At 44.0% G+C, this 27,046-nt stretch overlaps 1 protein-coding gene across 3 annotated transcripts in view; it reads right to left on the bottom strand.

Moving 5' to 3' along the window:
* Positions 1-16,770, bottom strand: part of Optn (optineurin) — a 46,584-nt gene extending 29,814 nt beyond the window's left edge. Inside the window, exons 1-3 of one of the 3 annotated variants that reach the window (XM_034510032.1) lie at positions 16,570-16,770; positions 8,992-9,168; positions 7,684-7,886 (exon numbers count right to left, since the gene is read on the bottom strand). In XM_034510032.1, the coding sequence (XP_034365923.1) occupies positions 7,684-7,886; positions 8,992-9,157 (369 nt within the window). In that variant the 5' untranslated portion in view covers positions 9,158-9,168; positions 16,570-16,770. The remainder of the gene's footprint in view (positions 1-7,683; positions 7,887-8,991; positions 9,169-16,569) is intronic. The other 2 variants (XM_076939465.1, XM_034510033.2) reach the window with 2 other exon arrangements.
* Between the last annotated feature and the right edge of the window lie 10,276 nt (positions 16,771-27,046).

Raw genomic sequence — 27,046 nt, 5'->3', positions numbered from 1 at the left:
ACCACAAGATGAATGGTTGGGCGAGGTTACATCCTTACAAAAGATAAGTGTACTTTCTACTGTTTTTATGTTATGTTTCCTTGGTTACCCCTCCACCCGCCTTGAGGTCTTCCCAGTGTTCCAGAAAGCTGTAATTTAAGTCTAACTAGATATTCTGCTAACCTGGATAAGCTTCCGCCTGCAGGAACTGCCCTCTGGCCCCATTGACTGGTACAGCCTGCTGATGTTCAAAAATTGTAAAGCAACCAATCATGTATAACCCATGAAAATTCCTCCCTTTCCCCACCCCATGCTATAAAAAGCCCCTCAGCTTGTTGGTCTTTTGTCAAATTCTGCTCCTGCATGGGCAAGCAGTTTGACTGTTGGCTGGCCAACTCTCCCTAATAAACCTCTGCTGATTGCATCCAGGTATGGTGTCTTGCGATTTTTGGGTGGCCAATTTTTGGGTGGCCGTGACTTCTTGAGACTTGAGTAAGGGTCTCCCGAATTTGGGGGTCTTCACATGCATGCTTCTTCCCTCCCCTGACTACACACACACACACACACACACACACACACACACACACATTTAGTTTGCTTTTTGAGTTAGTCTCTTTCTATGTAGCCCAGGCTGGCCAAGAACTCAGGCAGTAACCTGGGCTATCTTGACTTCATGATCCTCCTGCCTTAGCCTGAATCTTGAGTCCTGGAATTACAAGAAGTATACCTGGTTCACACTCACTTAAATTTCAGACAAGATTTTTAAAGAAAAGTCTTAATTCTCCTTGGGAATTAATACCATGATTAAACACCATCTATAAACTCTCTAAGTAAGTCATTTAATATGTGAATCCAAACTTGTACTCACCATTGCTGAGCTGAGTTTTAGCCTTTCCATTTCTCCTCGCCTTCTCTGACCATGGACCATGTGGTCCACAAAATATAAAAAATGAGCCTGATAATCCATGACACCACTGAGTTAATGATCTCTTTTGTGAATTAGCCCTAGCCGGGGAACCAGCAAGGTGCCAGTGATCATGGAGTCAGGCTGCAAGGAAAGGTCAGAATCCCACGGGATAGCTTCAGAAACAGCTCAGACTTATTTAAACAAGCCCAGTGGTGGTGGTGCACTTTAATCCCAGCACTTGGGAGGCAGAGATAGGCAGGTCTCTGAGTCAGCTTGGTCTATAGAGCAAGTTCTAGGACAGCCTGCGCAACACAAAGAAAGCCCTGTCTCAAACAAAACAAAACAAAACAAAATGCAGTGGTGGTGCATGCCTTTAACCTCAGCGCTTGGGAGGCAGAGACAGGTGGATTTTTGTGTTCGAGGCTAGCCTGGTCTACAGAGTGAGTTCCAGGACAGCCAAAGCTATACAGAGAAACCCTGTCTGGAAAGACAAAAACCAAACCAAAACAAACAAGCAAACTTACAGTACAAAGTGGAGTTCTTCTTAGCCTGAACCAGGAAGTGCACTTGTCAAGGGACACTGAAGACTTTGCTTTATCAGGATCTTCACCCTTCACCTCTCTAAGTGTATTTTACAGAATTTTTACAGTCTTTCTTGTCGTTTGTTCAGTGCTAGGGATTGGACCCAGGATCTTGTGAATGCTAGGCAAGTGCTCTACCCCTGAGCTACACCCCAGCCCTAGCATAAATTTATTATTTTTGTGTATATGTGGTGTATAGTGTGGACACATGTGTGTGGGTGCACTTGCTGGTGAGAGTCGAGGCCAGAGGCTGAGTCAGAATATCTTCCTTGCCTTATTTTTACTTATTTTAGTTTTAGCTCATTATTTTGATACAGTGTGTCCCACTGAACCTGGCCCTCAGAATTTCAGCTAGACTGACTACCCAGAAAGCCCATACTGTTGCGGCCCAAGCTGCCCCACACTTGGGGGCCAAAATGTCGGGGACCGCTCTATCAATGTTGGGACCTGCACTGCCAAAAGCCTTGGGGGCTAAACTGTTAGAGCCCGCACTGTCCCAAGCTGCTCAGGTCTGCGGGCCTGGGGTTCAGCAAGAGAGAGAGTAAGGACAGACAAGGAATAGAGACCAGACAGAGTGTGATTCAATCCCGTTTATTCTTCAGTCTCTCTTCTTCTCTCCAAGTTCCAAGTCTTGAGTTCCTAGTCCCTAGTGCCTCCAAGTTCTAAGCGTCTTTCCAAGCTCCCTTCCAAGTGCCCAGTACTTAATAATAATTTATTCTGTCTGCCTCTCGCCTTTTATATGTCTCACTTCTAAGCCATGCCTTTAAGTCACACCTTTAAGTCATACCCTTAGGTCTTGTCTCTAAATCTGATCTCTAAGTCACACCCTTAAGTCACACACCCTTAAGTCTCACACACCCAAGGGAAAATCCTGGGTATCTAAAACAAAATGTTATCAGAATGTGCTCAGTTGTTGTAGGCTATTGTAAACAAGTCTGTTGTCAGGGTATATGGCTCAAGATGGCTGCAAGGATGATAGCCGCCTTCTATCAGCTCCCCACACCATACCATAACCCAACTTTGTCCATTGCCACACCTGGCTTTTGTTTTGTTTTTATTGTTGTTTGTTTATTTAAGAGCCTTGCTATGTAGCCCAGGTTGGCTTGGAACTCATTATATAACCCTGGCAGGACTCCAACTTGTGGCACTCCTCCTGCCTCAGCCTCTTGAGTGCTGGGATCACAAATATATATCAGTTCATGGTCCTAGAATGGATTTTTAGGATCATTGTAACCATTCTTACCTGGGAATAGTGCATGTATCCATAGCTCTATGGAGCTTAGAGGGGTGTGTGTATGTGTAATATAATAGTGTGTGTGAAATATAATACTTGATATGTTTAGGCATACTTAGTTGGGGCAGAAGAATTAGAAAACAGAGAATTAGGAGATAGAATGGATTAGATAGTAAACTTAAAAACAAACAGACAAACAATCCTGTCATGTAGGCATAGTGGTGAACACCTTTAATCCTATCACTTAGGAGGCAGAGGCATGTAATCTGTGAGTTCAAAGTCACCCTGGTCTACAGAGAAAGTTCCTGCAGAGCCTAGAGAACCCTTGTCTTGAAAAAAATAAAGCAACATATAAAACTAAAATCACAACCACAAACTGGATGGCTCTAGGCAGGGTCCCATCTGCACCAGCTGGAAAGAACACAAATAAAACTCAGGCTCATCACCTGGGTATGTTGTAGGCCCCAGCCAATACAGAGAAAGCATTACACATTTCTTTCCCTTCCACAGAGATCATACATGATCCCTAAAATTGCAATCAGTCTTTCAGCAAAACTGGTTTCTCAGATCAGGTAACACACTAGTCAGTCAAAACAATGGAAGGTTCTGATCTAAGAGGAAGATTCTACAGCCTTTGGGAAAGCTCAGGCTAATATGAGGCTGTAGGAATTGGCTAAACCTAAAAATTAACTGCCACAGGATGCATCCTGGGAGGAGCTCCTTAGTTGGAGGATACCAGCTGGATTAACATTCAGAGGAAGAAGGGATTAACATTCTTCAAACCACAGGGAAGGGAAACCACTAGACACATTCCATTCCACAGGATGGACCAATCCTTGTCACTTACAGACAAGGGAGGTCCTTGCCACCTCATTCCCCAAAGACTAATCAGTTTAAAAGTCACACTGTTCCACCAATCATACTGTGCCTAGTCATTGTTTCTCTAGTCCACCCCTTAAACTGTATAAAAACTGCTCTTAACTTCAATTTGGGGTTCTTCTTGTCTGCATGTGAGAGAACCCTAGTGCACTGGATTATTATTGTTATTATCATTAAACCTCATGTTATTGCAGCGAATCCGGTCCATGTGAGTTTCTGGGGGAGCTCGTCCCCTGATTTTGGATTTTAGAGTCCAACAAGGCCAGCCTGGGTTACAAAGTGAGGTCGTGGGAAAGTGACAGGGTGGGGAGTGAAGAGGAAAGGAGAGCAGAGTGGGTAACTGGCATTTAAGATTAATCCAATCACTGACAAGGAAAAAAAAAAAACCAACAAAATGCTCTTTTAAGTTAGGCGTAATTTCTTAATTTCCTTGTCTACTATCTCCTAATTCTTCTGCCCCAACTAAGTATGCCTAAATACATCAACTATATATTTTGCACACACTATTTATTATATTATACACACACACACACACACACACACACACACACACCCCTCTAAGCTCCATAAAGCTATAGATACATGCACTATTCCCAGGTAAGAATGGATACAATGATCCATGGCAAATGCTGATTTAAGTGTTCTACATGAATGAACTCACTTAGTCCTCATACTCACTTAATAAATAGGAACAAAGAGTAGCCAGTTAGAATAGAACCAAACCAGGAAGCTTCAGAGCCATGGTTTAATCCAGGCCTTGGGCTCTACTCCATCTGGTTTCTCAATCTCAGTTGAACAGACAGGCAATTGAATGTGAACTATAAAGGCCCAACTACTCTGCTGGGCAGTAAAGAGCAGAAACCTAGGCTAGAGCCAAATACAACTGGGAAAAAAAAAAAAAGTCAATGAAATTACCACTAGTGATATTCTGCTATACTCATAGATTGGTGCCTAACCCATTGTCATCACAGAGGCTTTTTAGAGACCCACAGACAAACATTAGGCAGAGCTCAGGGCACCCCACAGGAGATGGGGAGGGGGAAGGATTATAGGAGCCAGAGGGGTCAAGGACACCAGGAGAACTTGGCCCACTCAGAACCTGCATGAGTCTGTGCTAGGTCCTCTGTATACATGCTGTGGTTGTTTAGCTTGTATTTTTGTTTGTTAGTGTTTTGGTGAGACTCCTAACAGTGGAAGTGTGGGTGTCTCTGACTCTTTTACCTGCTCTTGGGACCCTTGTCCTCCTACCGGGTTGGCTTGTATAACCTTGATATGGGGGTGGGGGGTTGTTTTAGTCTCTTATCATCTTGTTTGTGTTTGGTTGATATCCCAGGGAGGTCTGCTCTTTTCTGAAGGGAAATGCAGGAGCAGTGGGTCTGGGATGAGGGGGGAGGGGAGAGGGAAGAAAGGAGAGAGAAGAGGGGAGAGGGGACAGGGGAATGGAGCCTGGGGTCAGGATATATTGTATGAGAGAGGAATGAATAAATTCATTAAAAATATTCTACAATTATACTTGGCAGAAGGGAAGAAAACAGAGCTTTCAACAAGTGTCTGAAAGCCTGGAATAGAAGGCCATGATATTAGAATCTCACATTATTAGGTTAATTTTGTTCTCCTAAATCTTAAGGATCTCCTAGTAACCTGTAGGAAATTATGAATCCACTTACTTGGCCATAAACCACCTTATAAGAGAACTCTTTAGTTCCCCTTTGTTTTACTATTGGTGTTTTCCAGGGTTTGAACTAAAACCAACATGGTTTATCTCTCCAACTATCTGGACTCCACTGTTACCATCTATCCCCTTTGAGCTAACTCAACTCCACTGTTAGAGCATTTATCCCCTTTGAGCTCTAGCCATTGGCCTCATGGGGTACAGTTCCTTTGTCTTTTCATGTACTCATTCCATTGGCCAGAAGATGGGCCAACTGAGGCGGCTAAACTTGACTGTCAATCTGATTAAATAAAAATATGCCTGAGAGATCTGCAAATCTTGCCTGTACACTCAGGCCTTATCTCAGATACAAGATTCCTGTGGGTGGAGCTGGGAGAATGGCTCCATTGATAAAGCTCACTCTGTGCAAATGCCTGAGTCTCATTTCCAGCATCTGTATAAAAAATTCTGGATGCAGAGGCGCATGCTTGTAATCCAAGGCTGAGAGGTAAGGGCAAGGGGACCCTGGGGCTTAGTGAGCTTCAGGCCAGTAAGAGAGCCTGTCTCAAAAGAGAAGGCTAGCCTTCTTGAGGATGACACCTGAGGCTGTCCTGTGGCTTCTACATGTGCATATCACACACACACACACACACACACACACACACACACACACACACACACGATGGATACAATGTTCTAAGTAGTTTTTCATGCTTTAAGTTACTCTATATCATTCTCTTTCTATTACTTTCTGTTTGTTTTACTTTGTTTCCATTTCTATTCAAACACAGAAGAGTGAGATTAACAAAATTCAGAGTAAATTCTCAAGAAAAATCATTTGTATCTAAAACAGCTCAGTTCTCCATTTTCTGAAGGGTTAAGTGTAAGGCTTGGAAGGAAATGGATAACTGTCACCTAGATGAAACACCTGGGGCCTTGGAGGACCAGCTGGGAGCAAGTGTGCTCTGGTTTGTCCTTTGCTAATGTCTCTGACTGCATTCTCAGGGGTCAAAGAATTTCCCAGGACCTTTGGGTCAACCAAATGTGACCATTTTCCTCTTTAACTGTGCATGGCAGCCTGCAGTCAGTGTCAAATATCTGACATGGCACTGCTGAGCCATTTTTCAGCATTGTAAAATCTAATTTTATATCAAGGATATAATCTAAAAACTAGCAACTGGGTGGTTTTTAGGTCCACCTGCCATTTTTAATGAATATGAAACACTGATTTATAACCTGAATATGGTTTTAGTTTTGTATTTTTTGAGACAGCAAGACTCATACTACCCAGCCTTGCCTGGAACTCACTATGTAATTCAGACTGGCTTTGGACTCTCAAGCCACCTGCCTCTGTCTTTATCTGTCTGTGTATGTGTACATATGTGTAAAGGTGCACACATGTGTGGGTGTGTATTATGGAGGCCAGAGATTGACACTGGGTGTCTTCCTAGATGACTGTCCATCTTATTTTTTTGAAACAAGGTCTCTCTCTCTCATTATACCTGGAGCTCATTGATTTGTCTAGCTGGCCAACAAATTTCAGGGATCTACTTATCTTGGCCCCTAGTGCTGAATTTACAGATCTGCATCTCTGAGTCCAGATTTTACACAGGTATTAGAGAGCAGGCCCTCATGATTGCATGGCAAGCAATCTCAGCTGAGGCCATCTCCTCAGCTCAGCCCTTCAAATATCCTTCCCCAACAGAGATTACATGTGACCCAGCCAGAGTTTCCAGCAAAACCACACTGCTTCCAAGACCATGTAAAACACTAGTCCAGCCTAAACCATGGAAAGTTTTGATCTGACAGTCCAGACTAAAAAGATTGTCCTTCTATTGTGTAACAGTTTCCTTCCAGATAGAAACATTTCTTTCTGCAGGAAAGCAAAGGAATCAAAGCAGCTTCAGGAAGTCCCTGAAACTGATCAGAATTAGTAGAGGTTCTGCCCAGCCAAAGTAACAAATAGAAAAGCTGAGAGTCCCCTTTAGAGGCAAGAAAGCTGAGCTACAAAGACAATGTGAGAATAAAGTACAAAGAAGACTATGAGAGGAAGTCAGTTGCCTGAAAGAAGCAGAAACCAGGCGAGCCTCTTGGAAGAGGTTTAGACCAGAGTGTAGACCTAGAAGGGATACTTCAACCCATTGAGCTGCAGTGAACTCCAGGGTTCCCAGCTTTTGTGAGCTGTCACTCATGCTCCGGTGGGCCTTGGTGATGCATCTGCCTTTGAGTCATTTCTGCTTCTGTAAGTAACCCTTCACCAATATTCCCACATAAGCAACCCTAACAACATTCATTGGTTTATCAAGTTGGACTTTGGTGGAATCCATACTTTGACCTGTTATGGGATCTCTCTGGGTGAATAGACAAATGAGTGTGTATCCCTGAGAAAAGTTTTGTTGCACAACAGCTGTACATATTCAGGAAATAAAACCACGGTGGATCGTGTACTCACTTCAAATGGCCTTTCTGACTTCTCTTTTAGTTTTCCAAGCTCTTCCTTCAGCCTCTCATTTTCATGACTCAGGGCCTCGAGGCGCTCCTTAGCCTCTTTGCTTTGCATCTCAAACATCAGGTGTTCTTCCTTCTGCTTCTCTGCCCAGGCGGAAAGCTCCTCAAATCGCCCTTTCATAGCTTGATTATTTAGCTTCATGGCTTCTGTTTGGGGTTCAGAGAGAGGGAGTCACCCACCAGGGAATGGATGGAATCTCATGAATCAGCCTTCCCCTCTGGCCATTTCAATACCCTGGGTCTCTGGATCTAAACATGCCCGAGTGGCCTGAGATGGGTATGTCAGCAGAAAAAAGGACCATAGTAATGTGAGCAGAGTTTGTTAACAGACAAACTAGACACATCACTGCTAGTCCTTAGAGGTGACGAGAAAGGCCAGGCATGGTGGCTCAGGACTGTACTCCCAACACTTGGGAGGCAAGAGATAGGCAAATGAGTTCTTGGTCAGTGTCAGCTACATAATGAGCTGGAGGCCATGCATAAGACATGAGACACTACATGAGACACTGTCTCAAAACAACAAAATCTCCCAAATAAAAACCGATCTGGGGATATAAAGTCCTGTTAATGACTAGAAGTCTAGGAGACTGAGGGAGGTCCTATCATTCATTGATCACAAAGTTTAAGGAGTAACCATGGCTTGAGATATCAGAATGTAACCCCTCCCTTGAAACAAAGTTTCACTATATGTATAGCCTAGGAGGGCCTTGAACTTGCTTTGTAGCACAGGGTAGCACTAAACTTGAAATCCTCCTGCCTCTCTTCTGGAGCTAGGATACAGCCCTGTACCATTGAGCCTAGCTCAGGATGCTCTCACCTAACACTCTGTAGCTACAGTAGAGCCTCTGTACTTCCTTTTAAATGGGGGTAAATGTCCTTATCCTATTTCCTGAGATGGAATACTTGTTTTTGTTTTTTCTTTGTTTGTTTTTGTTTTTTGTTTGTTTTGGTTTTTTTTTTGTTTTTAGTTTTGTTTTTGTATGGTGATAAGGATCCATTCTAGATCCTTGCAGATGTTAGGCATGCTCTCGATTACTGATCTATACTCTTAGCCCCTAAACAGAATACTTTTTAGTCTATCCTGTAAACAGATGTAAACAACAAACCCCCTTAGCCCTGCTCAAAGTCTTGCTGTGCTGTTTTCCCTCTAGGGAAATAGGCTGAGAAAGGCCCTCACTGACAATCTGTCTTCAGAAGGGATTGTGTTTCCTAAGTGGAGAGTCTAGATAGACAGATGGACAGTCCAGCTCACCTTTCAGCTGGTGGTTCTCGACCAGGAGTTCTTTCATTTGCTGCAGCAGTTCCTCAGGGGTGAATGTATCCAGGCTGGGGCGAACCATATTGGAGGGTCCATTTCCTGGGGTCTCACGGGGGCTGTCCCCCTTCTCAGCCAGGCAGTTCAGAGCTTGATGGGACATGGTAACAGGTCCTACGGAAAAGCCACAAGCTAAAGATATAGCTGTCGCTGGTCTACCACAGGCCTCCACTAGGAACGAGAGGTAGTAAACCTCTCATTGCTGGCTTTCCTTCCAGTTGTACTAGGAAGACGGTCCCCTTAAACATCCAGTTAACATTGCCCAGCTTCACCAGACCATGCAAGAAAGGGGTGGAACCGGAAAGGAGGTGGTACGTGTAGGCTGTGAAGATGATAGAGATAATATCTGTAGCCTTGGTGAAGGATCTCTACTAGATCCCCTGAAATCTGTAAGTTCAAATATCCTTATTCCGAGTGAATTGTATTGTTTGGAAATTAGATCTCAATAAAGCTATTAAAATAGCCATAGTTTAGACCTACTGAAAGCTATTAAAACCTGCATATTTTATATTTAGTAAAAGCTATTAAGATCTCCATATTTTCTCTTTGATTAAAAAGGATTGTTTATTTTTCGCCATTCTTAGGCACAGTATGTGCTAGAATACATGGCTTGCAGACATGCCCCTGCCTACTCTGGGTCATTCCATGAGGAAGCAGGTACAGCAGCTTCCCCAAGGTCAGAAGCAGCACACAGCAAGGCTGATGTGCAGACACCATCTTATAATACACAAAAGGTGTGAGTGAAGTTTTATTTTTATTGAGGCTTTGATACGGTATTCATCAGTGCACACACATTTGACACTAAAGCAGCTTGTTACCTATTGCACATCCTGAAAACATGTCTACGGATATGGCTTGTTTCATAGGCATGCCAATGAAAACACATAGAGAAGAATACATGCCAGTTCTACTTCTTTATCATCTACTACTCAGGCAAACACAGGCATCCTGCCAATGACTGGCTACAGACATATTCTAGGCAAAAAAAAAAAAAAAAATTATCTTCACACTTCATGAAAACGATAGCTATTCCCATCAGGAATGGCCCTATTCTACAAAGACAAATAACTGAAGTCCAGAGAGATGACTTTAAAAAGCATTATGTCTTGGGCTTAGAGAGATGGCTCGGTATTTAAAAGCACTCACTCCTCTTTGGCTCCTAGCACCCATGTCAGATGGCTCAAAATTTCCTGCTACTCCAGCTCTAGGGGATTTGATGTCCTTGTCTGGGCTCCATAGACACATGTATATATATGGCATAAACTCACACAGACACACATACACATAAATCTTTAAAAAAAAAAACTTTATCTTTAACAATTAATTATAACATAATTTAAAACAAATCTATGCAACAAATGGTGCTTGCTCCACAACTGTGATGAAGCAGAGAGCCCAGTGGTGCCAAAAAAGGCAGGTGGCTTCTTCATCCTGGATGGCACATGGGCAGGTGTTGGTGAGCTCTCCTGCTCTCAATGGGAATTGAATCTAGAACCTCAGGCAGGTTAGTTAAGTGCTACAGCCCTAGTACACAATCTTATTTCTAACTGGGGGAGAAGATGGTGCTCTCAGACTGCCAGCTGCTCACAATTAAGGTGTTTCATGACTCTATTGAGTTGTAGTCTGTTATGAAACCAGTCCCTGTTCTGGCAGGAGGAGAACCACCCTTCCTGCCATGCAACCACATCATAACATAAGTGTGCACACTTCGTGCCCACATATGAAAATAAGAGCAGATGCACAGAACAAGAGCTGCTTTGTATGCCCACAGGAGGCATGATCCTGGGCTCACTGCAGGTTCTCTAAGATCAAGGGTCTGGGGCACGGCTTCTAGACTGAAGAACTTGTAGATGAGTCGCAGTGTAACTTAGAGCACCTGGCTAGAAGAAAAGCATCCCATGAAGTATGTAAGGAGGATGGTAACTTCACCTACAAGTTCCAAGTTTCAAGTTCCAGTCTCGAGTCTCATCCAAGTACAAGTGTCTAATCCTAGTGTCTAATTCCTAGTTCTCTGTTCAAGTGTCTGATTCCTAGTTGCCGGTCTCGAGTCTCAAGTGCCTACTGTCTAATTCCAAGTTCTTCATCCAAGTGCCAAGTGCCTAATAACTAATAATAATTTCTTTTGTCTGCCTCTTGCCTTTTATATGTCTCACTTCTAAGACACACCTGTAAGTCACGCCTTTAAGTCATGCCCTTAGGTCTTGTCTCTAAATCTGATCTCTAAGTCACACCCTTAAGTCACACACCTTTAAGTCTCATACGCCCAAGGAAAGATCCTGGGTATCTAAAACAAAATGTTATCAGAATGTGCTCAGCTGTTGTAGGCTACTGTAATCAATTCTCTTGTCAGGGTATATGGCTCAAGATGGCTGCAAGGATGATAGCCGCCTTCTGTTGGCTCCCCACACCAGCACATACAGCAAATGTGAGCATTCAAACACTACCACCATTTTATCACAAGTAGTTTCTAGTAATAGTGGAAGTCTCAAAGGATGTTTTGGGATTTTTGAGTGCTTTAAAGGTAACAATATGAATTATCTTTATATGGTGCACATATGAAATATCTACTGGTAGAATGTAGTAGCAGAATGTTTAAATCTCAAAGTCTCTAAACATTTTTATCTTATCTATCTATCTATCTATCTATGCTCATCCATCGATAAGCATATACACTATTGTGTGTGTGTGTCTGTGCATATATATATATATATGTATATGTATATGAGAGAGAGAGAGAGAGAGAGAGAGAGAGAGAGAGAGAGAGAATGTGCACACACACACCACACACCAGCACACGAGCACTATGCCTGCAGTCTATGTGGAGCTCAAACGACAGCCTTTCTCTCTCCTTCTACCATCTGGGTTCCAAGGATGGAAATCAGATCATCAAGCTTAGCAGCAAAAGTCTTAACTTGTTAAACGAACTCACTGGTACCTGAATGTCTGAGTCATTAAGTTCCTCTTGAACTACATTAAATGGTGCAAACAGAGATACATTTACATCTTTTTATGTATCTTCAGAGATTACAACTGAAAAGGAGTATTTATTGCAAGGTTCCCCCTAACAACAATTCCTCATAAAAATCCAACTGATTGATTTGGGTATGAAGTACCATATCTAGGCAAACATATTTAGTAAGAGGGGGACGGTGGTACATGCTTATAACCCAGTACTTGGCAAGCTGAGGCAGGAGGAATGCCTTGAGTTTGAGGATAACTTGGAATATATAGTGAGTTCTAGACCATCGGAGTCTACAGTGTAAGACAAGAAAGAAAGAAAGAAAGAAAGAAAGAAAGAAAGAAAGAAAGTAAATTAGCATGAGATTAGCAAGCCAAAAAATTTTAGGAATGCATGATGGTGCAAGCCTATAATCCCAGCTCTAGGTAGGAAAGCTAAGGTTGCCAGAAGTTCTAGGCTAGCCTGGGGGACATAGCTAACCCAGATTTAGAGTAAACAAACAGAAGATACTTAACAATGGAGCACAGGATTTGTCAAGATTTCACTAACAAGAAAGACCAGGAACTAGCAAGGTAGAAAGTCAGAAGTGAAATCTCCAGTTTTTCTTCCCTATATCTGTTCCCAGAGTCCCTAGCCACGTACACCCGAATTTACTCGGAGGTCAAGTAATTAGAGCAATGCCCTGACCTTATAGACATGGGCATAATCTCACTCCTGAGTTGGCCTTAATCCACTCTGACTTCGTATTCAGTATAAAAATGTCTGTGTGGTTTCCGTGATACATGGGTGCACAGTGTGGGCTTAGACACTTGAGTGATAGGACACAAGAGCCAAGTCCCACCCCAACTCTGCCCCAGCAGGCGCTGTCTCTTCCACTACAGGATGGCTCTGACAGCCAGACGGCCATGTGCCTAGCATTATCTGCCAACTTGCATCCACTGGACACTGGCTGCAAAATGAGCTTAGTCTTTTTTCCTGGTGTAAATGAGTTTTCAGATTTACTGATAAAGTATTATCAGGTTCAACCCCTCCATAGGTAAATGAATTTTTTCTTTTTTTAATATTTATTTTTATTATTTATGTGAAGGTATGTGTGTTCCCATGTGGGTACGTGAATGTAAATATCGGTACCCTCAGGTGCCAGAGGCATTGGAGTCCCTGGAGCTGGGGCTCAGAACTCAGATCCTCTAGAAGAGCAGAAAGTGTTCTTTTACTGCCGAGCCACCTCATCAGCCCTGGTACATTAGTTTTAAACAAGAAAACCTGTTTCCTAAAGAGAACCAACAGCTGGCTGTGGTAAATTGTAGTTTCCATTCACAAAAGGGGCTAAAGGGGGACAGGTAAACGCACTTAATGTCAAACCTGATCACCTCAGTTTGAGCCCCAGGATCCACCTGTCAGAAGGACAAAGCTGACTCTTACAAGCTGTCCTGAGTCTTTCTCATAGGTGCCATGACATGTGTACATTCACATCCATACTGATGGAATAAATATATAGATGTAATTAATTAAAGGGAGGTTGAGTAGATTCCATGACCAGATGTCTAAACTCATTATCCGCTTGGGAAAGAAAGGTGAGACACATATACATCTTACTTCTGGAGAAAAGAAACCTCACTGTTGCTTACTAGGAATGCTATCTTAAGTAAGGCTACTCCATGCCACACATGGAAAATACAGACTTAACCCAGTTTTGAAGGCAAGAAGGAGGGAGGGAGTAAGGCTTCCTTCTTTCCATTCCCCCTTCTTCCAAATCTAAGCAATCATCAAGCCTGGTCACTTCTACCTTCAAAGTGCTCCCATCTCCCCTCCATCCTTAAAGGCTAAGCTTGGGCTTTTATTTGGCCTATGAGTAGCAATGTTCAACTCTTGCCTATTTTGTCTACTGCTCTGTCCCCAGTACTGCAATACATACAAGAAAAAAAAAAAAAAAAAAAAAAAAAAAAAAACTACCATGTCCTTGCTGAGTGCTTTTTAACCCCATCTCAACCCCATTGCTGTAGAGGCTAACGAGAGAAACTTGTTTGTATTTCTTTTCAGGTTCTGGGCTTACTTATATGAATAAGACATCAATGTCACCTCCTGTCACGAAGCCACAAATACCACATCAAAGTGCCCATGGTTCCACGTACTCTGCACCTCTGTGTCCTCTTCGTTGCCCTCTGTCTGGTAAGGTTTGGCTTTCTCATTTGCTCTGGCGCACATCCATGGGGCAATTTCAACATCCAGCTCAAAGACGACATTTTGTGGAGAAGCAATGCTTTTGAGAACCTAAGAACCATTTGTATTTCCGGTGCCTCAGCCCTCCTAGCAATTACTGCCTGTATTATACTGTCTACTTTCTCTCTGTCACTCAGCAGCCTCTGCGTTAAATGTTGAAATGACACACAAACACAGCTTACTGAGGTCTATTTAAGTCTAACACCTGTAAAATGCTCTCTGCTGAGCAGGCACAAACCACACATGTTAAAATTGTTATGAGTTTCCTGCAGTTCTATGACGTTCACATCCAGATTCTTGAAGGCATCTTTTAAAACTTATTTTAAAAATCAGGTTCTGGGATTATTTATCCATAGACATCTATATCAATGTTTTTCTCTGACACTGCAAAGGATCTGGCTGTATCTATGTCTCTATTCTATCACCTTTCTTATCATACACATGCCAAAGCAGACGCAAGGAAAGCTTTAATAAATTTAATTAAGAAAAAAAATTTGGGGGAGGCGTGGTGGTACACACCTTTGATCTCAGCTCTTGAGGGGCAGAAGCAAAGTAGATCTCTGTGAGTTCAAGGCCAGCTTGGTCTATGAAATGAGTTTCAGACCAGCCAGGTAGACATAATGAGACCCCCTTCTCAAAACCCAATCAAAACAAAAAAGATTGTGCAGGTCAGAGAGATGGCTCGGTGGGTAAAGGCACTTCCTGCCAAACCTGCTGACCTGAATTGGATCCATGGATCTCTCACAGACTGTCCCCTGCCGTCTACACGAACGCCATGACAAGCACATGCATACATGCCCGACTGCTCTCCCCCACAAACACACAGAAATAATATAATAAAATTTAAAGGGCTTAATTTATTTTATTTTTTGGATTTTGATTTTCCAGAAAACCAAAGAATCTATCAACATGCTAAGTCTCTATAACAAACCTTCAGGAAAGCAGATTTGGGGATTAGTAGGTTTAGTTCATGGCCAGAACAACTATGTGCTACTTAAATGAGGGAATTTGATATTAACCGGGAAGGTAATAACCAATTCCTTTCAAGACTGAGACTCAGTCAATCTGTCAGTCTCTGTCTGTCTCTCTCTGTCTGTCTCTCTCTGTCTGTCTCTCTGTCTCTGTCTCTCTCTCTCTCTCTCCCCCTCCCTCCTTCCCTCCCTCTCTCCCTTCTCCCACACATGTAATACACAATTTATAGGCCAGTTATAAAAACTGTAGCTACTTTCATGGTGTCGCACACTACATAAAGTACTGCTCAAACCGGCTCAATGTAAACAGGTCAAATATGCACGGGATCCACAGTGAAACTTCCCGGTGCAATCAAATCCAAGGCTGTCTCTGGCAGTGGCCTCTGCTCAGTCCAGATCTACCCCATCATCAGCCCTGGGGCGATGGGCTCCTAAGTTCTCTCTCTAGGTCAAAAGAGCAAAGTGCCTGCTTTGGGTCAAAGGGCAGCTTTGGATTCAGTTCTGAAGGCACAAGTGACCCAATACTGCCTTATGTGATTCTCTTGAGGTTCGCCATAAGATTTGCCATTTCAACCTCAAATACTCCTGGCATGCATTCCTACACAGGAGTTCTGATAGTGCAGGCCAGATGGGGGCTGGGTTTCATTTTCCTCTGACGCTTGTTTACAGCTCCAATTTACACATTGCCTGTGGTAAAAGCAATTCCTTTAAACGCCTCAGCTTTATTAAATTCATTCTCATTATCTCACATTCCACCCCCCTCTCCTCTGCCCCGCCTCCACGAGCGTATATACATGCATGGATATAGCACACTCTCCCAGATTGACACAACAGTTTATGTACCCTTCTGTAAACCTGTCAATTTGGCAAGGGGCGGGGGCGGGGGCGGGGGTGGTCTCTCTATTCTTCACTGTTCCTGGGCGACCTCATTCAGGCTACCTTCATTCCCTGCGACAGTACCTTAACCACTTCCTCCTTAAAATGAACTGACTGCTTGCTTAATCACTCTCAACCTGGGACGTCACCTTCAAACCACCTCGGTGACTTGAACTGGAAGTCACCTGCGGCCAGCCAAGCCTGTGTTTTACTATCCTGGTGAAAGAGGGGGTGTCCTCCGGGGTGGCCGTCACTCCCCGCTCCCCACCTCCATCCCCGCTGCCCTGTCACACCAGGTCAGGGTCTGCCTGGGCCTCGGAAGCCTTCCCAGGACAGCCGTCCTACAGGAGGGCCGCCCCAGCTTCGTCACCCTTCCCGCCGCAGGCTCCGGGAGCCGGCGACAGCGAGAACCGCTGCCAGGTTGGAGTGGAGTCCGCTGGGGAGAGTCGCCACGCTCAGCCAGCGCCCGCCACCCCCGGCCCGGCTCACCGGCCACAGGGATCCGCTCCTCTCAGGTCACTGCTTCGTTGGCATCTTGTCCCAAAGCTCTGAATGCCGACGCCCGCCAGGGACCGGCCGGGGGGCGGCGACCGGGCAGCTGGACGGTGACGCGCGGCCTCGCGACCCGCCAGGCGCCGCTCAGCTGACCGCGGCGCCCGCTCCCGCCCTAGCCGGGGAATTTCCCAGACCACGCCCACTCGGTCACGCCCCTGAAAACCACGCCCAACGCTCCGCCCCTTGGTAGCTCTTCCTGAGCCCCGCGGTCCATCTCTTAGGGATAGAGATCTGGTGCAAGCGAATTAGGAGGGATCCCAAGTGTCAGAGAGGAGGAATTAACTACGGTAAACTATAAGACCAATTGGGCCGAGTCGGGCTTCTCTGTTCTATAGAGAAAGATCAGAATCACACGGGGTCTCTGAGCCCTTCAGAAGGGTCTCAGGCATCCTCAGAGCAAGGCCTCCATCTTTCTGTCTCTCTGCTTCTCCCTGTCCACTCCCACCTGAGTGTGTGTTTAAACCTTACAACTAGGCATACCCTCCCACTGATCTTCTGTCCTCTTTTGGAGGCTTTAATTAAAAACCAAAGAAGAAAAGAAAGAAAATGCAAAATGTGTTTGAGCTCTTGTTCCACCAGATTCATTAACATATGGCTGCATCAGATGACCCAGGCAGGTGAGATTGATGCATCGATTCGGATTACACTCAGGAAGCAGTCTTAACTATGATGGCGCTATACCATACTGGAAGATGCCTCTACTGAGACTGTAGAACAAAAAGCTAGAAAATAATAGAGAACCCCGCCTGGTTTCCATTCCCAGCCCCTGGGCATCAGCAAGGTGGCATCGCAGGACGCAGGCAGATGATATTTGATCGGAAGGGTGAGCTCCCGGCAAAGCGTTGCCTTGACAACCAGACCCCAGTGAAAGGTAAGTAGGTAGAAACTGGGGCCAGCTCCTAGGTGGCTCAGAAGACAGCATGAGATCAGGTTTTGTGCTCAAGGTCAAAGAGGTGTCATAGCCAGGGAAGAATTTTGATTACTGACGAAAGAGCTACAGGAGAGATAAGGAACACACAAGGTTGGAATTGCATGTGCACCTGCACACAGGTTGGGATCCTCACTAACACAGCAAGAGACAGCCCATCTAATTGCATAGACCGGATCATCTGCTGACCTTTCCAAGCCCTGGCCTCAAATGTTAATCCTAAAGCTGGGCAGAGAATGTCTGAAAAGCTGTGTTGGGGGAGGGGTACGGAGGTAGGTGGGATGGGGACTTGTCATTTCTATGATATTCTCCACAATTACATAGAAGACTTCTGTGAACCCTTATCATATCTCTCCACCACCAACCAGTCCTGTTTGCAAGGGATATCGGCCTAATGTCCTTTCATTCTACTGAGTTCTGATACCATGTCCCCGAATGTGGTGGCAGGTCCCACATGCCACCCTTCAGACCTGCCTGAGCCTTCCAATGCCAACGGGAAGCCTCAGGCTGTTTTCCCTAGTGTCTGACCCACTAGCCTGCTGTATGTTGGAGTTTGCAGGATGTCCTTGTTGGACTTTACTAATTTGCCATGCGGCTCACAGAACTCAAGGAAACACTTATGGTTGCCAGCTTGTCATAAAAGCGTATTTTAACAGGTCTGTTTAAACAGCTAGATGGGGAGTTACGAAGGGCAAGGTCTGGAAGTGCTCCTAAGCACAGCTCCTGTCGCAGTAGAGTTGGGGTGTGTCCTCCCTCCTTCCTAGAGGCCACCTTTCCTCAAGGGTTTAGATATCTTTAGAAACTCTTGGGTTGATGATATAGTTGGTAGCATGCTTGCCCAGCATTTATAAAGCTCTGGATTTGATTCCCAGCATCTTAAGAACCACACAATAGCACTTACTGGAATCCTGTATTGATGGAATGTTAGGCTCAGTAGGACCAGAGATTCAAATTGTCTTTGATAGTTAAACTGAGTTGTTGTGACTTTCTCTTTTGACTCTATTTTAAGCCATGGTAAGGTGAAGTACAGTGACAATCGGGGACACTGTGAGAATGCAGGGAAGAGGCCACACTGGCCTTGAGAGGGAGGGCAGGGGAGGCAGTTTCAGGTAGAAAATGGACTCAAGGTGCCCTCTGACAATTCACTCTTCCTGGAACAGACTCCACGCACACGCACACGCAGCAGCACGCGCACTCCATACTTAGGTACATGATCTCCATGATGTTTATCTTTCTGTGCGTCATTCTTAGGCAGTTATCCAAGATGACCACAGTGCCACACCCTGGGCCAGAAGTCATCTCCTCCTCAGACCCAGCGTGATTCTGAAAGTGATGATAAGGACTTCTCTGGATCCCCTTTCAGAATCAAAACCAAAAGTGATGAACCATATCTATATTTACACACACACACACACACACACACACACACACACACATATATATATTATAACATATATATTATAATATATATATATTATAACAATTAATTACCTATAACTACAATTACATATACCTTTTCCCCCCAGTGTCTCACTTCATAGTTTAGAATGACTTGGAACTCATTATTACCAGTTTGCTGACCTGGAACTTGCAGCAATCCTCCTGTCTCAGCCTTCCAGGTGCTTATTTAGCATATTCCCAGCCCAGCCTGTTGGGGCTGCTGGAGCTTCAATGGCGGTGGCTGCTGCTTCTGCTTTGGCCTTTGCTTCATCTTCACCTCCTCCCTCCTTCCCTCCCTCCCTCCTTCCCTCCTTCTCTCCCTCCCTCCCTCCCTCCTCCATTTTCTTCTTTGACAGGGTCTCATTGAACAGCCCTGACTGGCATGAAACTTACTATGTAGATCAGGCCAGCCTAGAACTCACAGAGCTCTGCTACCCTCCTATCCCACTTCTGGGATTAAAGGCTTTGACACCATGTCCTGCTTTATATTAATTAATTTATGTGAGAGCTGCTTCAGAACCTCTGGAGGTACAATGTTCCATAAACTACATACATGTGACTCTTTCAAAATCCCTGGAACTCATGGTTCTGAAACCACCTACTACTATCTACCACTGGTTAAGAGCTCCTGGAATGAGCCACACTGTACACGTTAAAAATTACATGTCACCATTGCTGAACCGAACTCCTGAGCTAGATCCTAACATGTCAGGCTGAAAATAAGGTGGAGTTGCTCAGTGACTCAGTTACTATCGCTGTGATAACATCAAATGACTCCAATTTGCGTTTGCTTAGACAGTTTTCAGCCCTTGGCCCTGCTCCTCAGAATGGTCACATCTCTCTTGGCAGCACACTTGAGATTTCCATGCCCTTGATGGTGGTCCAGATGTATTAACCAAAAATAATTAAAGCAAATGAGAATAACTAAAAGAAGATATAAGTCATGTTATATCTGAAATAATTACTGTGCTCTACCAGCAGTGAACATTTCAAGGTTTCTCTGGTCCTCATGCAACTTTGATGTAAATTATGGTCTTTGTGGTTTTCTTGCCTTTAAAAACGCTGTGCCTCTCAGCTTAAGACCCAAGAGACTTTACAGAGGCAGGAGCCTGCTCTTCATCAGGCCATTAATAAAAAGATTAAAAAGTTTAGTTAGCTTAATCAGCATGGTTTTCAGTAACTGTCTCCTATTGATCATTTCAAAATGCCATGACTAAGGCAATTTACAGAAGAAAGGCTTGAGAGAAAATGCTTCCCTAAGATCTGGCTGTAAGGCATTTTCTTAATTAGTGATTGGTGGGGGAACGACCAGCCCATGGTGAGTGGTGCCATCCCTGGGCTGCTGGTCCTGGGTTCTATAAGAAAGCAGGCTGATCAAGTCATGAGGGGGCAAGCCAGTAAGTAGCACCTCTCATGGCTTCTGCATTAGCTCCTGCCTCCAAGTTCCTGTGCTGCTTGAATTTCTGTCCTGACTTCCTTGAGTGATGGACTACAACCTAGAAGTGTAAGCCAAATAAACCCTTTCCTCCCCAACTTGCTAGTTGGTCACAGTGCTTCATTGCAGCAATAGAATTGCAGCATAATGAAGACACCAAGGGATCAGCCTTCAAGAAGGTTGATTCCAGTAAGCCGTGCTAAATAGATGGGAGGAATAATTATCCTATGAATGAGAAAATCTGCTTTTCCTTCCTAGAATCCCTGCTCTCTGTGCAGCTGTACTTGTGGAGCTGAATAGGAGTGTAATGTTAGAATCCAGCTGTTGCTCAGGCCACAGTGTCGGCAGCGGGTCCTTCTCTTGCAAATACCAACAGGCATCCTACTCAGCACACTATCTGCACCCTTGTCAACAAACTCTAGGGGTTAGGATCTCTCACCTGGGGAAGTAAGTTTACTTCAACCTTGATGTTGGTGATTATACATCCTGCCCATCCCTCCTTGTTTCTTGTCTCCTGCCTGGGATCAGACAGCCTGGCTGTAGGTAGGCTTGTGTTACAAAAACATTTCCATCTTTAGAAAGGTATAAAAATGAGACTCCATTTTTGCCACATGGGACTTGCTATTCTGTCTGTCTTTGGCATGGAGGCTTAATTCTCCTCAGAGTTCCTGTCATGTTTGTTGTATTGTATCTGTCTGTCTGTCTATGTACTAATAACTTTTCTAAATAAAGTCCTTACCCAGAAACAGTCTATCAAAGTATCTGTAACCTGAATCTGACAACTTAAAAGCCACACCTGTGTTCTGTGTTAAATATGCCTACTTTTCTGAGGATTTTTTTCTTTCTTCCTATTTCTTTCCTAAACACTTTTTTTTTTCCTGACACGTTGGGCTTCCTTACTCTTTCTCTGACCATCCATCCACCACATCTTGTGGTTTCTTGTCTACCACATGCCTGACCTTCGTTGCTGAACATGATGGTTTAACTCAAACTGGATTTCTTTCTTCCTTTGCTCCTTTATTCTCTTATAGACAGGGTGTGGTGATTTAATAGGAATGGCCACCATAGACTCATCTGTTTGAATGCTTGGCCATAGGGAATGAGTGGCACTATTCTAAAGCATGGCCTTGTTGGAGTAGGCGTGGCCATGTTGGAGGAAGTGTGTCATTGTTGGGGCGGGCTTCGATGTTGTATCTGCTCAAGCCATGCCCATTGTGGGACAGTCTCCTGCTGCCTGCAAATCAAGATGTAGATCTCTCTGGCTCCTCCAGCACCATGTCAGCCTGCAAGCTGCCATGCTTCCTGCCATGATGATAATGGACTAAACCATTGAAACTGTAAGCCATTCCCAATGAAATGTTTTTCTTTATAAGAGTTCTGTGGTCATGGTGTCTCTTCACAGCAATGATATCCTAAGACACAAGGGGAAAGATTTACAGCTTGCCTGTGAAGACCTCCATACTCGGGAGACCCTTCCTCAAGCCTCCGGAAATTTCGACCACCCAAAAATCACAAGAAACCATACCTGGATGCAATCAGCAGAGGTTTATTAGGGGAGGAGCCGGCGGTCAAAAACGACAAGCTCTTTAGCTCCAAGAGCAGGGTTTTTGGCCCCGTGTGGTGGGTTAAAGGGTCTTTTATTGCATGGGGTGGGGGGAGGAAGGCATTTTCGCGTGCTTACACATGATTGGTTGTTTTACAAATTTTGAACATAGCACTGGGAAGACCAAGGGAGGGGGTAACCAAGAACAGTGGAACATTTCAGAGAATCTAGCCCAAATGATCTAGAGTCATGTGAGATCACTCTGCACACTCATTCTTCTCAAAAATGTGGTTTTCACCACGCTATTGTGTTCTATTCTGCCATTTCAAATTACTATCTTTACTTTTTCCAGCTATAGGGCTATGGCCCCACCTAGGTGGTAGCATCTTTATCTGTAATCAGGAATGCCTTCCTGCCTTGGGCGAGGCTTGGGGAATGTAATCCAGCAAGTGTCCTTCACCTGGAATGTGAAGGCCTGAAATCTTATTTTCAGTTCCGAGTTCTGTAAGGCGGAAAAATCTACACATATTTCATAAAATGGCCTTTATAATTTTTCACTCTACACCTGCCCTGGAACTTTTCTTTTAAACTCTAGTAAAATTGTTTCAAGCTTTCTTCTGGGTCCATTCTTAAATTCTTTTATTAGCAAGACTAAGAAAACCAAGAGGGAAATCCCAGTTTCTCCAGTAACATGTACCATACAAGGTAGGGCTCCCACAAATTTCTAATAACATAATCACAGAACAAAAGAAAAATTGTTAAGTGAATTAATTTACTGATTCTGTTACTGGGGACATCAGAGAGATGAGCTATGTACAGAAATATGGGAGGAAATCTCTTTGATGAATTTCAGATATAATATAATTCTGAGTTTTAGGGTCGGTGGGGCCTAGAAGCATGCTAAGCTTAGCCCTGTAGTTGAAAAATTTCTATAATAGAATGTTAGGTTAGATACAAAAGTTAAGGCAAATCTCAATGGTCTCGTAGCCCAAGGTCACCCTTGCCACATAGCATTTTATCTCATGGTCATCAGATTCTGGCTCTGGCATCCACTGGATACTAATCCTACCAGTTGAGGATAAGACCACTACCACAATTTTGAGCCAAATTTGAAGCAAGCTTTAATTAAATACCAGGAAGATGGACTCTGGCCAGGTCCACTCCTGGGTTCCTAGAAAATGGTCCCAAGTCCCATGTTGCAGGGGCTTAAAAAGACAAACCCACCATATTTTCTATCTGGTTTAATTGGGGGCAAGCATATATCCTGAGACACTTCCTGCCTTCATACTTCTCACACATCTGATGCAAAAACCTGTTTAGGGGAGTGTCTTAGCTAGGGTTTACTGCTGTGAACAGACACCATGACCAAGGCAACTCTTATAGGGACAACATTTAATTGGGGTTGGCTTGCAGGTTCAGAGGTTCAGTCCATTATTATTAAGGTGGGAGCATGGCAGCATCCAGGCAAGCATGGCACATGAGGAGCTGAGAGTTCTACATCTTATTCTGAAGACAAACAGGAGAAGATTAGCTTCCAGGCAGATCGGAGGAGGGTCTCCAACCTCCAAGGCCACACCTCTTAATAGTGCCACTTCCAGGGCCAAACATATTCAAACCACCACAGGGAGTGAAAACATATGGCTGGTTATTTCCCAAGAACCATAGCACCCAACATTCCAGGAAGTTATCTGTCCTTGGGCAAGTGGGCTTAAGGTTAACTTTGGCTCTTACATTGGCTCTCCAGTCCCGTAATCTTCCTTGAATGAGAGCAGAGCATGTAAGTTAGTCATTTTATCACAGAGTACAGAGAATGCACTCTCAAGAAGTGAGAGTGGACAGTGGCCAAAGAAACCATTGTGTCCACCTACATTTTATAATATTTTAGTTTCTAGAACAGACTTGGAGTAAATTTTCCTCCCCAGATGATTCACTGGTTGATTTGAATTAACTCACCCTCCCCCTTTTAATGTGCATATGAGTTTTTGCCTGCATGTCTGTAGGTATACCATGTATGGGCCTAGTACCTGAGGAGGCCAGCAGAGGGTGATATATCCCCTGAACTGGAGTTACAGAAGGTCATTAGCCATGATGTGGGGGCTGAGAACTGAACCTAGGTCCTCTAGAAGAGCAGCAAGTACTCTTAAGTTGCTAAGCCATTTCTCCAGTTTGGGTTAACTCTTGAGAATGGGAACAATGAATTTGTTTTTTTACCAGAAAGATGCCAGCTAGAAAGTAATCATAGGAATTTCCAGGCAGGATATACTGTCATGTCTCCACCAGGACCTAATGATAGACAACTCAGATCTCATTCTTTGGGCCAGCAATTAGAGTTTTATAGTTTCAATTCCTGGTTTTATTAGCTGCTGATAATGAGGAAGGAGTTCATTCCCAGTGAACTCCAAGACTGTTAATATCTGTCAGTTCCAAGAGAAACCCAGGATGAATGGCTAACCATGGCACCTATTAGCACACAAAATTGCATGCTGGCCTGCAGGCTCGCAGTATCACAAGTACCTGTTACAGAGTCCATGCTGGCATGATGGTTCCTCTCAATCGTCTCAACATCCCCCCCATCATAAACTTGCCCAGCTCATGGGTTTTCCTTCTCCTAGCTTCTCATTCCTAAATAACCTATTAGGCCATGTGGTCCTCTTGACCTGATCTCTTGCCCCTCTCTCTTTGTCCTTCTCTCTTACTATACCTCCCTCACAAACTGAGAGAATTATTGAGCCAAGGAGATCAAAGATGGGCTGGGCAACATATCACAACCCAATGTCACAAAAAGCACACTAGAGACTGAAGTAAGAATGAAGTCCAATAAAAAAGATGTCTCACCCAAGTATCGAAGTGCATGCCTGTAATTATAGTTCTTAAGAACCGGAATTATAAAACTGAAAACCATCTAGACTACCCAGAGGCCCTCAAAGAAACAAACAACGAGGGAAGGGGTCAGGGAAGGATTTCCTATGACGTTGCGTCATTATTGTGACCTGTATTAGTTATCTACTTTGCATTTAAGCAAGCTCTGTTCTTTGCCCTGTCTTACCACTGGGTCCAAATAGTCAGCAGACAGGCTCTCCTGAAACCTAAACAGGGTTAGCATCTGACCCAGCAATTTTGCTTCCAGGTACATCTAGAGAAATGGAAAAGAAGGACTTAAACAAGTGTCTCTGTGTATCTGCCTCTGGTTGGTAGCTCCCTTTTATTCAGAAACTCTACCTAGTGGTAATCGGCTCTGTTTGAGAAGTGAGGGGTACAGCTTCAGCAACATTAGTGTCTTAGTGTTTTTCTACTGTGAACAGACACCATGACCAAGTTAACTCTTATAAAGGACAATATTTAATTGGGGCTGGCTTACAGGTTCAGAGGTTCAGTCCATTATCATCAAAGAGGGAACATGGCAGCATCCAGGCAGGCATGGTGCAGGAGGAGATGAGAGTTCTACATCTTCATCTGAAGGCTGCTAGTAGAATACTGGCTCTCAGGCAGCTAGAATAAGTGTCTTAAAGCCCACACTCACAGTGACACACCTATTCCAACAAGGCCACACCTCCTAATAGTGCCACTCCCTGGGATGAGTATATACAAACCATCACCATTAGTAAAAGGCTCTGAGTAAGGGCTCAACCTGTAGCTCAGACAAACATACCAAGTCCCAAGAACAAAGTTGTGCTTCCTGAAAACCCAGATCCCAACAGAAGTTGGTTTTTCAGTTGATAGATCATCATTCTGTAAATATTAGTATTGGGATGTTATGGTGTGCTGGGTCCCCCACAGCTTTGTCTGTTTGAACACTTTGTCCCCATCTGCTGCTGGTGTTGACAGGTTCCAGGACCTTTGGGATGTAGTGGGTTGGTCTGATGCTGCTTGTATTCAAATGCTAAATTCTGTACCCCAAGATGTGGTTGCTTTAGGACAGGCAGATCTTTATGAGCACCAGCTTTTCTTGTGCAAACCTTGTTCCTTAATTTAAAACTATTGGTTGAATAAAAATGGCTACAACCAGTTATTGGAGGCAATAGTGATAGGTGGGTTGTCAGTTACCTGGTTGGGGGTTACAGCTAGGGAGAAGAGAGGAGAGAGGAGAGATGAGAGAAGAGAGAAGAGAAAGTAGAGAAGAGAGAGAGAGGAGATTGCAGAAGAGAGTTTGGGGTTTGTCCTTTTGAATAAGAGATTTATTAGAAGAGTCATTGGCATTAAAGACAGACAAACAGATGGTTAATACTCTGAGAAGAGTTCAGCCCATGATGCAAAGTAGGGGTTCATAGGTCTCAGAGGAGAGGAAAAATTTCATGGTTCAACCTATCCCTAATCCCTGGGTTCCCTAATCCCTGAGGAAATTCTGCAGTAGCAATGGACTACTCTGTGACTGAAGATTGTGAGTTAGTTCAAGGCCAGGCACATCTCCTTTAGGTGCACATATGTGGGTGGAAATTAAGTTGTTACTGGCGGCCCTTTGAAATCCAGGTACCGGACAATCTGAGGTCTATAAATTTTCCTGGGGGAAGTGAGAATAGCCTCTATATTCTCCTGTAATCCAGGCACCCAGGGAGTCTGTTTAATGGATTAGAGATTTTCTGCTGGACTCTTAGTAGTAAGATTTACTGTTTCCTTTATAAACAAAAGAGGCTGCTGCAATGGGTGTGACCTGAGAGGGAGAAAGAGAGAGTGTGTGTATGTGTGTGTGTGCATGTGTGTATGTGTGTGTATGTATATATGTGTGTGTGCATGTGTGTGTATATGTGTGTGTGCATGTATGTGTGTATGTATATATATATATATGTGTGTGTGTACATGTGTATGTGTATGTATATATATGTGTGTGTGCATGTGTGTATGTGTGTGTATATATATATGTGTGTGTGTGCATGTGTGTGTATATGTGTGTGTGCATGTATGTGTGTGTATGTATATATATGTGTGTATATATATGTGTGTGCATGTGTGTGTATATGTGTGTGTGCATGTATGTGCGTGTATGTATATATATGTGTGTATATATGTGTGTGTGTGCATGTGTATATGTGTATATATATATACACACACACACATATATATATGTGTA

The sequence above is a fragment of the Arvicanthis niloticus genome, chromosome 8 (assembly GCF_011762505.2).
Source record: "Arvicanthis niloticus isolate mArvNil1 chromosome 8, mArvNil1.pat.X, whole genome shotgun sequence".
NCBI classification, from domain to species: domain Eukaryota; kingdom Metazoa; phylum Chordata; class Mammalia; order Rodentia; family Muridae; genus Arvicanthis; species Arvicanthis niloticus.
Note: the sequence above shows the minus strand (reverse complement) of the source record. Positions and strands in the feature narration are given on the sequence as shown.